The 16,817-nt window shown below is 42.8% G+C and overlaps 2 protein-coding genes across 2 annotated transcripts; both read right to left on the bottom strand.

The window, feature by feature from the left end:
• Window positions 1-2,427: 2,427 nt before the first annotated feature.
• On the bottom strand, window positions 2,428-4,990 carry LOC106373011 (meiosis-specific protein ASY2-like). Its single transcript, XM_013813251.1, has 4 exons — window positions 4,687-4,990; window positions 4,042-4,560; window positions 2,848-3,749; window positions 2,428-2,763 (listed from the first exon to the last, which is right to left on the bottom strand). The coding sequence occupies exons 1-4, from the start codon at window positions 4,988-4,990 to the stop codon at window positions 2,428-2,430; spliced, it is 2,061 nt and encodes a 686-aa protein (XP_013668705.1).
• An 8,894-nt stretch (window positions 4,991-13,884) lies between these two features.
• On the bottom strand, window positions 13,885-15,646 carry LOC106375699 (putative F-box protein At1g32660). The gene has a single exon (XM_013815676.3). It carries the CDS (start codon window positions 15,452-15,454, stop codon window positions 14,132-14,134), a length of 1,323 nt encoding a protein of 440 aa, XP_013671130.2. The 5' UTR covers window positions 15,455-15,646; the 3' UTR covers window positions 13,885-14,131.
• Window positions 15,647-16,817: the final 1,171 nt, after the last annotated feature.

The raw sequence follows: 16,817 nt of genomic DNA, 5'->3' as shown, positions 1-16,817 counted from the left end.
CACGGACTACTTCACCAAGTGGGTCGAAGCAGAAGCTTACGCCAGCATCACCGACAAGGAAGTGCAAAACTTCGTCTGGAAGAATATAGTCTGCCGACATGGACTCCCATATGAGATCATCACAGACAATGGTTCGCAATTCATCTCGCATCATTTCAAAGGATTCTGCCACAGATAGCGAATTCGACTCAACATGTCGACTCCGAGAAACCCGCAAAGTAACGGCCAAGCCGAGTCAACGAACAAGACCATTATCGACGGTCTGAAGAAACGACTCGACTTGAAAAAAGGTTGCTGGGCAGATGAACTAGACGGTGTCATGTGACAATCACTCGCGGAGCGACGAAGGCTACACCCTTCTCGATGGCTTACGGCGTCGAGGCAATGGCTCCTGCAGAGGTAAATGTGACAAGTCTGCGCCGATCGCGAATACCACAAAACGTCAAACTCAACCGCGACATGCTGCTCGACGCACTCGACGACATCGAGGAAAAGCGCGACCAGGCACTACTTCGCATCCAGAACTACCAGCATCAGATCGAGAGCTACTACAACAAAAAGGTCAAATCGCGTCCTCTTGAAATGGGTAACCTTGTCTTGAGAAAGGTATTCGAAAATACTAAGGAGTGGAATGCCGGCAAGCTCGGAGCCAACTGGGAAGGACCCTACAAGATAGTCGAAGTCATCAAACCAGGAGTAGACCGCCTCGAGACTTCAACAGGCGAAGCAATACCGCGAGCTTGGAACTCCAAACACCTCCACCTGTTTCACTCCTAAGCAAATGAACGTCGTACCGAGTAAATGCGCCTCTAAAGCCACTTTTACTCGCTCCTCGAAACGGTGAAAGAACGACCAACAGTCACGTTCTCTCGCCCGTTAAAAAAAAAAAAAAAAACCTGAGTAAATGCGCCTCTAAGGCCACTTTTACTCAGAAAATAAGAACTACGAATGGCTTGATCCCCGCAAAGGGGTACGTAGGCAGCCTAAAGAAAAGGGTCCAGCCGAAATATAAAAAAAAATAAATAAACTCCCTCCCGAGGAGTTGATCTTCATAACAGATAATCACTTAAGCGATGCCTACACGAGCATGCCCCGGCTTCTCGAACAAATGTACTGACACTCGCATCCCACATTGGATATGTCCTGATCAGACACGTGTTCACGGGAATCGACTGTATTGTGACCCGAACCAATACGACCGAGACAATGACTCCAACTCATCCTATAATTTACTAAGCAAGGTCTGGCCAACCGAACGCTTAGAAATTACGTTAGGATCGACTTGGAACCGTCAGCGTCAAGAACTCATAATGAATGACGAAACTCAAGTAGCGAATGATCGCGAGTCGAGGAGAACGACCGAGACAAAGTCATAACGAGCTTAATACGACAGCAATCCGACATCTCGATAACGTTTGTACTAATAGAACAATGTCACTTCAAATCTTGAGTAATCATGCATTTGATAGACGTATACAATATCGAGACAACGGACTCGTCCAAAATTAAAATATACCTAAGCCCGAGACAAAGTCGGCGATTTGATAGAAATACAATAAAGATATCAAGTAGATATGATTCAAAGTCAAAGAGTCGAAAATTCAAAAAGGAAAAGACAACAAGATAAAAGCCTCAAAGGGCCAAAGTTTTAAACAACAACACACATCCTCCGGGACTTAAAGGAAACAACATACAAGAGAAGCTAGTTCTCTCAATCGCTTTCACGGTCGTTAAGGGCGGAGAGCTCCGAAGCCCTGACGCTAGATTCACGAGCAGCTGGAGAGACATGTGCTTCATTAGGCCTCGGGAGAACCTCTGGACCGGCTTCTTCCGGTGTCTCACCAGTTTCCTCATTGTCTCGGCGTGTCGCGACCCTCAGACGAAGTGTCCGAGAGCATGAAGACGGGAGCGTTACTTCCAGAAACTCGAGTTCCCTGACTAAGTGCTTCTTCCTCCGGAGCAGTCGAAGGGTTCTCGACAGGAGGTGTCGGATCTTCACCTTGTTCTCCGATCGGATCGATCAGACGAGTAGACGGAGCACAGAGATTCACCACAGTCTCTGGGTCGATTAAGCCGGCATTGGAACCATACGGATCGAGACCCGCCAAGATCCGAGCGTCCACGAACTGAGATTCCAACACGAGAGGGGAAAGCTTGAGATCTACCTCGGGTATCTCGCCCACCTTAAGCTTTGCAGCCTCCTGCTCATATCTTCTTTCGTGCTCAGCGAACATCTCAATAGTGGCTTGAGGATCTCATTCCCAGCCCCCTTCAAGACCTCAAGGCACTTCCTAGTCCCGAAGGCTTGACTATGGAGCAACCGGGCCGCGTCATAAGGACCTCGTCGTTCCTCTCGGGAACGAATCTTAGCAAAGCGACGATTAGCTTTAGCAGCCATCTCAGCCTCGACTATTCCCCTTTCCCTCGTCACCTCCAGAACTCTGGATCTCTAAGGCATCGCATCTCTCTCTCGTGAGTCGCGGCGAGCGAAACCCTCTCGCTCTCAAGCTCAGCATTCTTCCGCTCCTGCTCATGGATGACTCCTCGGGATGCCTCCAACTCGTTTTTAAGCTCATTTCTTCGAGCAATGATTCGACCTACCATCCCACTGAGCTTCTCGAGATCAGCCCTCGACTCATTTAGCTGACGAGTAGAAGCCTCCTCCTTTTTAGCGAACTCCTTCTTAGCCAGCTCGAGTTCGTCCAAAGTTCCTTTCAGGGCAGTGTCATACTTTTCAATCACGATGTTCATCGTGCTATCCCCCTGGACATGCGACACAACGAAAATTGTAAGAAACTAAAAGCTAAGGAATGAAACAAATAAAATAAGAGGGACCGAGCCGTTTACCAGCAACTTGGCCCTCGCAGCTTCCTCGTATTCACTCCCGAAAATAAGGTCCTTCACGGCGGGTAGAGGCTTTGCCCTCCCTCTTAGTTGGCACAGAAACTCTACGCATTTCTCTGGGATGTACACTAAGGGGGTCGGTCCCTCGTAATGAAAGTCGACCTTGTCGGGGAAGTTGGCTCCGGGCACCCTCCTTAAGACGGCGGTGCCGCGGGAAGAAGTACCGATCTGGACGGGATCTTCCCCGATGGGAACCGGAGTTCTCTCGCAAGGAGACGCCAAAGCAGGAGACCGCGCTTCGTCACCAACTTCGTCATTGCACCTTCTTATCAGAAGTGGCGATCCCTCCCTGTCCTCTTCAGAACCGTCTGGACGGGCGGCGTTAAGAGAAGTCTCGAACTCCCCCCCTTCGCTAGCTCCTTCCTCGTCGTTCCTTTCTCCCGAGACCTCAGCCTCGGAAATCTCCTCTTCGGGCTGAAGTTCTTCTTCTTCAACATCCCCCTCCTCTTGTTCAGTCGGCTCGTCAACATTCTCCGACTGATCGCCGACAGACCTCTCCTTCGTCTTCTTCTTCTTCTTCTTCTTCTTCTTCTGGGGTTCACCAGAAGGAGGGACGTCACTCGTCTCCTCAGCGCTCCTCTCGACCCCCGAGCCACCTCTCTTCCTCTTCTTGCCCTTCCCCACACCTCTGGTACCGGAAGGGAGAACCTCATCGGCGCGAGGAACCGTCGTCGAAGGTCCTTCCCCGCTAGTCAGCCCCAAGTGGGCAGCTATCATCGCACTCAAATCGGGAAGAGTGCCCATCCTCTTTGCCTTAGAAATTCGCTTCTGAATATCCTTCGGAAAGATGTTTAGCCGCTTGCTGCGAGTAGGAGGAATGCTTGGAAGATCTGACCTCCACTCTCCTGAAAATACAAGACAAAGGATCAAGGCGTGATAAGTAATCTTGCGACTAAAAGAAATAACCTAAAGCGGCGAGAGAACGTACTTCGAGTGATCCGATCCTTAAGTTCACGAATCTTCTTGACAGTAATCTCGGACCAGCGATAGACTCAGAGCAAAGCGACGGCACGAACGCTCTTCAGGAAATCTTCGGGATAGACTGGAGAGGTAGGATGGCCAACTGCATACAAAGCGAGAAAAAAATGAATGGTTAGAATCGACAAGTCGTATGTAGTTCGCGACAGGATATTCTACCACAAGAACGGTTCCAAAGAACCCGATAATCTTCTTGAGGAGGCTCCTCGAAAGCCGAGTCGTCAGACTTGAGGAAGAAATATGAACGCTGCCAGTTCTGCGTCTTATTCGGGTGACCGGCGGACACGTTGCAGTTTGGTCGCATCTTCACCGAGTAAGTTTCGTCCTTCATGTCAGTTATCGAGGTCATCTCCTCAAACGATATGACGCTCATCGGCATATCAATCTGCTCTGCCAAAACCGATAAAGTGACTGCTAGTCGCAGCAAGCCATTCAGTAGCTGACTGATCGCAAGGTCTCGACGCCTGGCGTAAGCAGTGATCAGTCGCAGGATGGGGAACCAGCAACGAGTGTCCTCTTGGAAGTAGGACTCGTACACCGTCTGATACTCGATCGGAGGAGACCAGGGCCTCTGCGCCTTCGTAGGTATAAGAAAAGTCACGCCGACAGCGTTCGCAGCCCGAAGAACCCTCTTCACACTCCCTGGGGTTGACTTCGTCTCTTCTACGTCTTCCCAATCTTAACCGGCCAAGAAAGCAGGGCGCAACAAGTCGGGATGGAGTTGGGTAAGCTCCTCGTAGATTCCTTCGGGATAAAAGGTAGTCGGGAGCAACTCGACTTCGGGAATGTCGTCTCCTGAAGTACCGCCCCCCGCGGAGCGATTTCTTAACGTCACCGTATCAATGGGCATCGCCCCGCTCTGCTCATCTCTCGCGCATTCCCTCACGTCGCTCACAATGATGTTCTCGCCTCCCTCTCTTGCAAGCCTCGTCGCATCCGCGACTAAAAGCCTCTGAGAGCGAGATAAATTCGCTGTATCCATCATCGCCGCATGGTGAGTCAACTCGAGATCCCCGACGCGATCTCCATCAGGATTCCTTGCCGGATTTGATGCCGCCGCAACTGCCTTCCCTTTCTGCTGCCTCGATAACCCCTGATCTGACGACATTGTGGAGCGGAATGGCGAAGAACGCTTCGAACGAATGCTATAACACTTAGAGAGATAAGGGAAGGAGAAAGAAAATACCTTTGATCGCGGAGAAAACTTGAAGAAATGAGTGGGGATCTGCGTATTTATAAGGAAAAGAGAGAGGGGAACTCGAGGCGTCATCATTAGGTCTATTCGGGCCTAAATGGGCCTCGAAACTCTCCCAAAAAACCCAGTTGACCCTCGCGACGGTTCGGCTTCTCGTCTTAATTAACCACCGGCCATCTTAAATCGGATTAGACCAACGGTTAATCAAGACATGTCAGCTAAAACCCGGGTATCCGCGACTCAATGACCTCAAGCGAGAACCCCCCCAGAACCCTTCCTGCGACATAACAACCAAAAGAAGCGATATAACCTCATCTGCTATTTCCGAGAGAAACGACGCAGCGCGACTCATCGACCAACCTCTCTAACCTTCCGACAGGTCTTCTATTCCTTCAAACCCTCAAACTCCAAAATCCATCATGAGCTAGACAACGCTTCGCTCACTGATGGACTGGGGGGGGGGGGGGACTTACTGTAGGGGATGGATTTAACCACCCCACAAGGCCCAAAGAATAGAAGGCCTGGCCTGGATTAGATAAAGCAATGGCTCGGTTAGTCGGCTCAAGAGGTCAGGCCTCTCGGCTTGTGCCTAGAGTACTTTTAGTCGATCATCGTCGACTATAGAGTACTCGGCTCGGTGGCTGCTCGGATGCATACGGGCCTTTCGGCCCAGCAGGGGAGGCCCATCGAGACGGCATAAGCTAGGTCAAGGATGAAGCATCAGGACGATATATAAAGGAAAGGGGAAGCAACGAGAGAAGGATCTGAAACTCTTGACTAACACTTGGCGGCTAGATTAGGGTTTTCACCTCTGCTTCATCTCGCCGTTATTTGTACTTTTTCGGTAGCTCTTCGAGCCACCGGCTTTCTTTCTGTCTCATTCTTCTCATTTCCTTTGTAACCGACTGAACATTCTCACCCACCATTAATAAGACGATTTTGTTAAACCCACATCTTCTTTATCACCGTTTCCCGTTCAAACAACTCACCATTTGTCTGGTGGGACGACGCTTCACACATGTGTGCCTCTGTCAAGAATACCCTTGGCGTGTGTCTTTTTCTTTGACGGCCTCCTGGTATTTATGTTGATTGCTAAACCCTAATTATAGGATCTCCAAGCAATCTTTTCTTTTTCTTCTCATAAGAATAAGGTAGTTTTTCTCCATCTTAAATAAACTACATAACATGATTATACAACCCAACGGCCACATCTTGGCTTGTATAAGTCGAGCCCATGTTGACCATTTATATATTTCAGCACTCGCCGCACAGCTCAGCTTCCTGTATGACTTCATATACTAGTTTATGTATAACTTCAGAACTAGTACACGAAACACTACATGCATTGACACATCTTCTAACATGTAACATGACATGTTCCTAGTTCTTCTCAGGATAAAAATATATTGTTTCCAAACCACTAAGATGGAGAGATTGGCAAGAAATATGGGAATAGTACCATGCACATGATTGTTTGTTTCCAAACCTGTAAGATGGAGAGATTGGCAAGAAAAAATATATGGGAATAGTACTATGCACATGATTGTTTTCAGCCATTTCAGCTCATCACACAAATGAACAAGAATCATTTTTCCCTAAGAACAAAAAGAAAAGAAAACATAGCGGGTTGCAAATTTTTGGAATGATGGTAAGTAAGTATTATTGAACAATAACTAAGAAACCAAGCCCACTCCCAAAATCGCTACCCGAATGCAAGCAACGGTAAGACACAACCAAATATATCATAAACAACTGCAACACAAGGAGTCATGGACACAACCAAATCTATCGTAATAAAACACACCAGCCATAAACACGTCCGCGATTAATATCACAAGTTAAAGAGTATTTCATATTGATCTTCAAGATGTACACAAAACCGGATCTCAAAAGCAACAAGCAGTGGCCTTGCCATAACAGAATGAAAAGGAGCCCACTACCACAAATCAGAACTTTAAAAGTTAGAAAACAACATGATGCTAACAAAGAGCAACAATGATAACCACAAAACATGTCATAGATGGAGCAGGTACCGAAAATCTACCACTGGAAATCACATCACGATTATGGAAAAACCAGCAAACCCCTCTTCTTTCAGTTAGAAACAGCCGCACATGTGTAAATTAAATCTACAAAAAAAAAACAGAACCAAAGGATGATAAAGGCTTCTATTTTAGACATTGCTAAATGCACAAAGATCCAATATTTATAGTTTGTACCCAAATTTTAGTCAAAACTCAATATCAGAGAAACCTATCAACTGATTCAGACAATTATCCCAACTCTAGTATAACGTCTTGACCGCCCACAGCTAATGGGCCATCCACACCCGCTCTCTCGGCCCGTGGGCCCTATCCCGTTCCAGCGATCGGTCCGTTAATTTTTCAAGGCTCGAAATCATTGTTTACTGACCCTGCAATCACCACCCGACCTTTCTCCGTGCTTTGGACTCACTCGCACACTATCGCGAATCATTTCTCGATAGGTCACCCATCCTTCCACTACTCCAGCCCAAACACGCTTAACTCCGGAGTTCTAAACGGATGTGTGACGGAAAAGGTAAGTCAACTTTGGTGACATAGGTAGCCAAATCAATTCTCTTAAGCCTTTCTATATATCACAACTCGGGATGTTACAATTCACCCCCTCTCAAAGAACGCAACGTCCTCGTTGCGCCCCACGACAGGTCTCAAGACGCCTCTCGGGTCAGAACCGAGATGGCTAACCAGCTCTGATACCACTTATAAAGCCCCGACCGCCCACAGCTAATGGGCCATCCACACCCGCTCTCTCGGCCCGTGGGCCTCATCCCGTTCCAGCAATCGGTTCGTTAATTTTCCAAAGCTCGAAATCATTGTTTACTGACCCTGCAATCACCACCCGACCTTTTTCCATGTTTTGGCCTCACTCGCACGCTATCGCGAATCACTTTCCGATAGGTCACCCATATTTCCACTACTACAGCTCAAGCACGCTTAACTCTGGAGTTCTTTCAGGATGTGCTCCGGAAAAGGTAAGTCAACTTTGGTAACACAGGTAGCCAAATCAATTCTCTTAAGCATTTTCATATATCACAATTAGGGATGTTACATTTAGCCATACAAAAGAGAAGTCAAGGCAGCAATTACGAAAAAGAAAGCAAAAAAACTGACCATCATGATTTAGAAAGAACATATCAAGCTTGAGAGCGAGAAGAAGAATGAAGGAGAAGAGAAAACTATGTGTCGAAACCGCTTGAAACGACTTCCAAACTCTTCACCAACTCACATCTCTTCTCTGCACCAATATTTCTTTACCCTTAAGTCTCTAAATCAATCAGAAAGACCCTTTTATCACATAGTTCACAATTCAAAATCTGATTGTGTGAAAGAGATTTTTTTTGCGGAAAATTTCAACAGGCAAACACATAAGAGAAGAGAAAATGATTCTTTTGGAGAAAAAATGATTTTTCGAGTTAACAAAGAATGAGTTTCCACGACAAAGGCAGATGATGGAGATGATGACAAGTTTAGTTTACGATAATACCCTTTTAGTTTTTGTGTGTGACTATGTATAAAAGTGAAGGGTAATTTTGAAAATTTAACATTAGATTTAGATTAAGGCCACAACTATTAGTTAGATGTTTTTTTGATAAAAAAAAAGTTGAGGTTACATTTTGTTAGAAATAAATTAGAACAAACTTGGAAAAAATTATATTTTATAATTTGTAATTTGATGTGTAAAATAATTAGATTCTTTTTAGCTAAGTTTATGATTTGTAAAACAAATAAAAAAATTTGACATGATAAAAATATAAAAATAATTGAATTTTTAGCTAAAATGAATTAAATATTTTAAATATATTTAAATTATTTGTATATTTGTGCTTCTACCTTATTGTAGGCTTAATCCTAATAGTTGTTAAAAGGAATAAATTCATAGTAGCAAATCTGAGAGCAATTTTTCATTTATTTTTGACGATTTCTTCGTTTCTTCTCCTTGTCATACGGGTATTGATTGAAATACATTAGATCTACAATCAAATATGTGATTTTGAGCTTCTAATATACAAAATGATGAACTTTTTTATTTTTTCACCTATTATTTCACCAAACAACGTCAAATCGCCACACTTGGTGGATGTGGAGCATTTTTCAGGCGAGTTTCATGCTCTAGGCGGCGAGTTTTCGAACATGGTATTTTACCTCTTTTGTGGATTTTTTTTTTTACTTTCTGTTTTTACTTTCTTTTTCTTTTTCATAAAAACTTAAATCAATTACGAAATATTAAGATTGATTTGGTTAATTGAAGGGTATAATGGTATTAAAGAAAATATAAATCCTATTTACCTAAATAATCTTCCACAAGTCTTATTGGGACAAACCTAATTTGAAAGTGTCTCTTTTTTCTAATTTTCCTACAAATTTGACGTAATAAAAATATAAAGATAATTTATTTTTAGCTAAAAAGAACTTAGAATTTTAAATATATTTCAAACTATTTGTATATTTGTGTACCCGTCCATAGGGGAGGTTTAACCTTAATAGTTGTTAAAAGGAATAAATTCACAATATTGTAGTCTTTGCTAGTCTTGGAAGCAAACTGATATGGAGAAGAAGACGAACATCGAGGAATAAAGCACCAGAGAAGATGAACTTTCTTTTCGCGGAGGAAAGAAACATGGATCCTCGAGCTCCTCTTAGAACCCTTTGTGATGTGCCCCGGTTTGTGGATCAGTCCATTGGAGCCAAGCAGCATGGAGATCGGGACGTTCTAAACAATTTGACCGAGGTTCGTTCATCCGACCGTACCGGACACACTGACCGAGCCGTCCTGCGTGCGTCCCGATTGGAGCTTCGGCTGGAACCACGTCCAGACGACCGAACCACAGCCCGTCTTCCCCGACCAACTCGACATTCTAAGACCCACAGTCGAGCCAGACTTAGCTTGGGTCGTGAAGAAACCGAAGACGGACATGCATTCTCCTCCGGCAGACCATCCGGACAGTCCTGCAAGCGTCCTTATCGTTACCCCGTGCATACATCTGGTTGGGATGAACCTGGACATCTTGACTAGTCTTCTCCATTTTCCGTGTCTTGACCAGATCTAGCATTCTCCATTTTCCGTGCCTTAACCAGATCTAGTCTTCTCCATTTTCCGTGCCTTGACCAGATCTAGTCTTCTCCATTTTCCGTGCTTTGACTAGATCTAGTCAAAATTGTATTTTCTATGCATTGTTTTCCCATATTTTCTTTAATTGTCTTTGACTACAAAACACTATAAATATGTAGTCCCTTTGATGAATAAAATCAGTTCATTTTTGGTTGTTTATTTTTTTATTCTTCTTTTCTCTGAGTGAGAGAGAGAGTTCTTAGCTAGTTCATCGGTTTGAACTGGCTTGTTGATTTGGTGGTCAACCAATCATCTTTGTGTGTCGTTTGGTGGTTAACCAACACACTACATTCGTTCTTAGGTGGTTAGCCTTAGATCGTGGGTATATCAAGAGTCATTCCGCATCTCTTGACGATCCTTTCAATCCATCTCAGTTCCAGAAGTGTCGTTTGCCTTCTCGGATCATATCCAACACCCAGTTAAAGTGATCCTTCCCGATTTTGGTTCTATCAAGTTGGTATCAGAGCCACTTTGGCTGGTTTGTTTTCTTTCATCTTTCATCTTCTCATCTCTTCATCATTTTCTTTTCTTATTTCTTTTTGGATCCGGGCTGTTCCTTTACTCCCTTATGATCGCCTATTATAAAAAAAAATTGATAAAAAAAATAAAAAGTTTTGGCTTGAATCACTTCTGAAGAGAAATCCAGACGGAGTGGTGGAAGAAAAACCCTGCTGGCTGAAGAGAAACCCAGCCTTAGGACAGTTAAGGCGGATCCATATTAAAAAAAAAAAAATCTCTTCATCTTACCTTATCTTTTCTTTTTCTCACAAAAGTTTGTTTGGGTTTTTATTGCTGAATTTTGACTGCCTATTATCCTTTGAACTAGTGAAAGAACTCTGAGTGACCATCTAAAAATCGTGAGCGAAACACTTTGAGAGTGTGAGGATTTTTATTTGCTGACTTTGTTAAGTGTTTCGGGATGTTTGGACTTCTCAAGAAATCAAAACCACTACAAAATGATGTCTACTTTCCTTTTAAAACAGTTGTTGAAAAGAAGCAATTGATTTTTGATAATTGACAGTTTGCTTCTAATGAATTTGATTTTGTGCAGAAACAAAGGAAGAGACAAAACAGGTCCAATGATGAGAAGTGGGTCAGAAGTGGTGATCGTCCCTTCACCAAAGCCAAGAGAAGCAACCGTGTAGTGCTTGATCAAAACGAGCTTCAAACTTATGCTAGTTTGGAGAAGATGTTGCATAAGGCAATTCATGCTATCCGACAACTCAAAAGGAAGGGAAACACCAACACTTCTTCAGCAACAAAACATCAATGTAAGTCTTCTTATCTTTCAAATTCTGATTTGAAAACTAATGAGATTTCTTTTGATAAAAGCAAAGGTGTGAAACCCACAAGCAAAGCTCATTCCACCAGGTGCTTCAAATGCCATAGGATCGATCATTATGCTAACAAGTGTCAAAAGCAAAAACCGTTGGTGATTTTGGAGAATGAGAACTTTGAAACCAAGCCAGAAAAGGAAGAGCCTTTGCCAATTCAAAAACCGGACCAAACTCAAGGTGAGCATTGTGTTGATTATGGTTCTTTTGCTTATAATCCTTTTCCTTTTAATGTTTCAGATTTGAGGACAAATCTTTTTTGAAGAGGAAGGGAATGATGTGCCCCGGTTCGTGGATCAGTCCATTGGAGCCAACCAGCATGGAGATCAGGACGTTCTAAACAATTTGACCGAGGTTCGTTCATCCGACCGTACCGGACACACTGACCGAGCCGTCCTGCGTGCGTCCCGACTGGAGCTTCGGCTGGAACCACGTCCAGACGACCGAACCACAGCCCGTCTTCCCCGACCAACTCAATATTCTAAGACCCACAGTCGAGCCAGACTTAGCTTGGGTCGTGAAGAAACCGAAGACGGACATGCATTCTCCTCCGGCAGACCATCTGGACAGTCCTGCAAGCGTCCTTATCGTTACCCCGTGCATACATCTGGTTGGGATGAACCTGAACATCTTGACTAGTCTTCTCCATTTTTCGTGCCTTGACCATATCTAGCCTTCTCCATTTTCCGTGCCTTGACCAGATCTAGTCTTCTCCATTTTCCGTGCCTTGACCAGATCTAGTCTTCTCCATTTTCCGTGCCTTGACTAGATCTAGTCAAAATTGTATTTTCTATGCATTGTTTTCCCACATTTTCTTTAATTGTCTTTGACTACAAAACACTATAAATATGTAGTCCCTTTGATGAATAAAATCAGTTCATTTTGGTTGTTTATTTTCGGTTCTTCTTTTCTCTGAGTGAGAGAGAGAGTTCTTAGCTAGTTCATCGGTTTGAACCGGCTTGTTGATTTGGTGGTCAGCCAATCATCTTTGTGTGTCGTTTGGTGGTTAGCCAACACAGTACATTCGTTCTTAGGTGGTTAGCCTTAGATCGTGGGTATATCAAGAGCCATTATGCATCTCTTGACGATCCTTTCAATCCATCTCAGTTCCAGAAGTGCCATTGCCTTCTCGGATCGTATCCAACACCCAACTAAAGTGATCCTTCCTGATTTAGGGCGTATCACTTTGTAATCTTTCTTGTTGTTTATGTTCTCTTTAGATCCCACGAGGAACTTCTCTAGCTCGAACACCTTGGCTCTCAGCTTTGTGAACAACCACTTTTGTATGTGTGTAACAGACGAACAACAAACCCTTTTCAATAGAGGGGAAGAGGGTCTTCACTTGATTCATTTGGTCTTGTTGTTGAAGTTGGCCCAGCTCACCTTGTCTCAAATTTTTGAGTTTAAACCTAAATGCTAAGAGTATGACGACGTTTTCCAACATGTTTATATCGAACTGCTTTTAAATTGGCTAAATTTAACTTGATTGTTGTTGAGCGTCTCGTTAATATCCTTTCTTTTGGTTTCATTTTTTTTTTCCATTTTTGTTTTGTTTTGTCTTTTTCCTGTTTGAATAAGTTGTTAAAAGGAACAGTTTTACAATAGTGTGGTAGTTTAGTTTAACTCTAGTGACAATACCAGAAAGCAATCCTTCTAGAAGAAAAAGGAAATGGACAAGAATATGTTTCTTTTTACTAACGACAAACCCTTTTCAATAGAGGGTCTTCACTTGATTCGTTTGGGCTCGTTGTTGAGGCTGGCCCAGCTCACCTTGTCTCAAATTTTTGAGTTTAAACCTAAATGCTAAGGGTAGGACGACGTTTTCCAACATGTTGACTGCTTTTAAATTGACTAAATTTAACTTGGTTGTTGTTGAGTGTAGTTTTAATATTTGAATAAGTTGTTAAAAAGAACAGTTTTACAATAGTGTAGTAGTTTAGTTTAACTCTTTAAACCCATTGACAAGCAGGAAGAGGAGAGAGGGCTTTTGGGATAATTATGATACCGAGAATCTTCACAGTTGACATTTTCGAATGAGAAAATGTTGTGACAATACCAGAAAGCAATCGTTCTAGAAGAAAAAGGAAATGGACAAGAGTCTGTCTATTTTACTCGACGTGAGAAAAGTAGGAAGATAAAAATCATAATTTCTCATGTTTACCATTCAGTTTCACTGTAGGAACTTAGTTTGCGACAAACTCTCGAACTCACAAAAAGAGGAAGCTCATTTTGCTCGTCTTCCAAAGTGTTAAACAAATAAATAAATCATTTCTCGAAGACAAATCATTTTATGGGTTATGATATAGTAAAGAGAAAAGGTTATACAAACAAACAATAATATCTCCAAAGTAATAACACCGGAAATCAATCAAATATGAATTCGAACAAGAACAAAAATAACGAGCAGATCAGGCAACTACAGAAACGCAAAATCTGCAGTCATGTATATATAAGATAACAAATTGCAAATTGCAAATAAAAACAAAAACAACCATAGCTTGCCATGCTCTCTTGAATTTTATTGATACATCCCCTGTTGAAACCTTTAAACTTTTATTTGGATCCTTTCTCAGAGAGAGGCAATACTGTGTACATGTTGAGGTGCGATACGGACAAAACAATCACGCTGCTTTAAGAATCCATAAGAGCGTCTAAACTCTTTATTGTCTCCAATGCCTAGGAGCCTAACTCTTCTAACGTTTTGTGTTTTAACATTGTAGTAAAAAATGTAAAAGGGTCCAAACTCAGGTGACAAGCTGGTTGGAGCCATAATGATCTCCCCATCCTTGTTGGTTCCTGGAAAAGACATTTCCAAGCCCCAAACAGAATCCCACACGGAGGAGGGAAACACACAATGTTGCTTTGACCATTCATGTTTCTCGGGGTCTTCTAATATCCATAAATCAAAACTATTGAAACGATCATAAGGGTATCTCACAATAGAAGCTAGCTTCCCATTGTAATCTATAAATATGGAATACTTACCCCATTTAACGAGAGGTGCATGTGCTTGGATAAAACTTAGTTTCTCAGTTCTAACATCAAAACACACCATAACTGGATTCCTAAAATCGGCTGAGTTACGAGCACCATAGTAGATGACACCATTGACGCATACTCCCACTGATATCGCTTCATAAGGTCCAGGGGTACCCTCAATGTGTCTCCATGATCCTCCTCCCAATGTTAACACCTTGTGGTCTAGATGACGATGAACAGAAGAACGATGATCTCTCGATTCAACAAACAATGCCTTATGTTGACCTTCAATCGGATCGTATCCCACGAATCTGGTGGAACTGTGCAACTTAATGACCTGCTCCGTGCTAGGGTTGCATACCATCAAGCCACCATGAACGTCAACGGTGAGAAAGCCATGGAGAGAAGCGAAAGACTCTCTGATGGAACTCAGTCCCACTGGTATTGCCATCTCCAAGTTTGGTACCAAAGAAGAAGAAGAACAAGACTCACCAAACGAGAAGAAGAAGGTGAGCTTCTCTTCAGGCTCATTGCATAAACCGTTACCCAGAGCGACTATAAACCGGGGCGATTGCTTTGAGGACATAGAGAAGAAGGAATCGATGAACCCTCTGCTTCGGATGATGGAAGACCAAATTTTTGACACGCATCGGAACTTCATAAGAGACTTGGCATCCATTCTACTCACTATAGCCATCTTTAGATCGAAAGGGAGCGAATCGAACTTACTACTTGGGCTTGTCTCATTACCATCCGCCTCCTTCTTGCGTTTCATGGATTGAGGGAGTGCTTCTTGGTGGGTCGACCTCGCAGGCAATCTAGTCACTCTAGCAGTCTTCAGATCAACTGCAATCGGACCTATCTTACTTCGGCTCCTACACAACCTCTCCTCCTCTCGCTCCTTGCGTTTCATGGTCGCCCAAAAACCCTAAATTCGACTCGGATAATAATGGATTCAACCACAAAAGACCTGGATTTGTGGGAAATCAAACACAACCGCAAAGACTTCTTCTTGGGGATTAGACCAAATCACAAAGACATCGCCAGATTTGTATAGGAATTATTTGTCGGAAATCAGATAAAATCCGTTCGATGTACACATGTTTATATTTATACAAACAAATATACAATTTCCTTTTTTTTTAAACCCTTTTATATATTTGTTTAAAAAAAAAAACAGTTTCCTATTTACTCGGAAATCAAAAATTTATTCTTTAGATGAATTTATTCTTTTTTTTTCTTTCTAGCTGATTTTTAAAAGAAAACAAATAATTATTAGAGCTATAAATATGTGGATTGTCCATGGAACTAAACCAGTCTACATCTCTAATGGATCACACCAAAATATAATATGGAATAAATTAACTCTATCCTAATGATTTATTTTCGTTCAAATACGGCGACGGCGAAAACAATGGTGATTTCAGCATTTCGATGAAATCTCGTCGGTTTCTCTGCGGGGTGATATTGGATTTTGGGATCTTCTCACTCTCAGATTTGATGGGGGTGGAGATCTTGTAGGCCATAGTGATTCTGGAGGATCAATTTTTGGGCGGATCTGGTCAGATTAGATATTATGATAATGTTTCTCCAAGACTTGAGGTGGAAAACGAGGATCTCGAGGTTATTCAGAATCGTTTACGAAATCGTTAGGATCGGCAATTTCGATATGTTCCTCAGCTTCGGATTTGGTATGTTACCAATTTTCTTATGGTTTTGATAGGTGAATTTAGTATTGGGCTCGATAAGGAAACATGATTATGGAATAGAGATATAATTTCTCTGATTAGTATCACTCTCCAAATCCCATTGAGGTCCCATCAAATATTTTATGTTCTTGGTATTGAGGGTAATAAGGAAATAGGAATTGATTTTCAAAATTTCCGGGTTTGGATTGATAATCATATCTTGATTTGGTATCGTGGATTTGATTGGAGAATAAATATCACGGCTTTAATCGTTTTCCTATATATAGGGATACTACACATAAGGTTTTCCATACCAATTTTCATTTCTTCTATTGCTATTCTAAAAACTCTTTTAAAACTCATTGATCTAGGTTCAACTATGTCTCAAAGTCAATGGATTGTCAAGTCAGGAGGAAAGAAAGGTGAAGTGGTTAAGTCAGGTCTACGGGTTACGGTTCCAAGGTTTGATAATTCGGAACTCATTGCGAGCTTTTCCAAAACCCTCATTGGGCGATGCATGAACCCTCAAAAACAGGACATGAAGATCCTTTTATTCATGCTCCTAAGGATCTGGAACGTGGAAGGTCG

The sequence above is a fragment of the Brassica napus genome, chromosome C7 (genome assembly GCF_020379485.1).
Source record: "Brassica napus cultivar Da-Ae chromosome C7, Da-Ae, whole genome shotgun sequence".
In the NCBI taxonomy this organism is placed as follows: Eukaryota; Viridiplantae; Streptophyta; class Magnoliopsida; order Brassicales; family Brassicaceae; genus Brassica; species Brassica napus.
The sequence above is the reverse complement of the archived record's forward strand: the minus strand, read 5'-3'. Positions and strand labels throughout refer to the sequence as shown.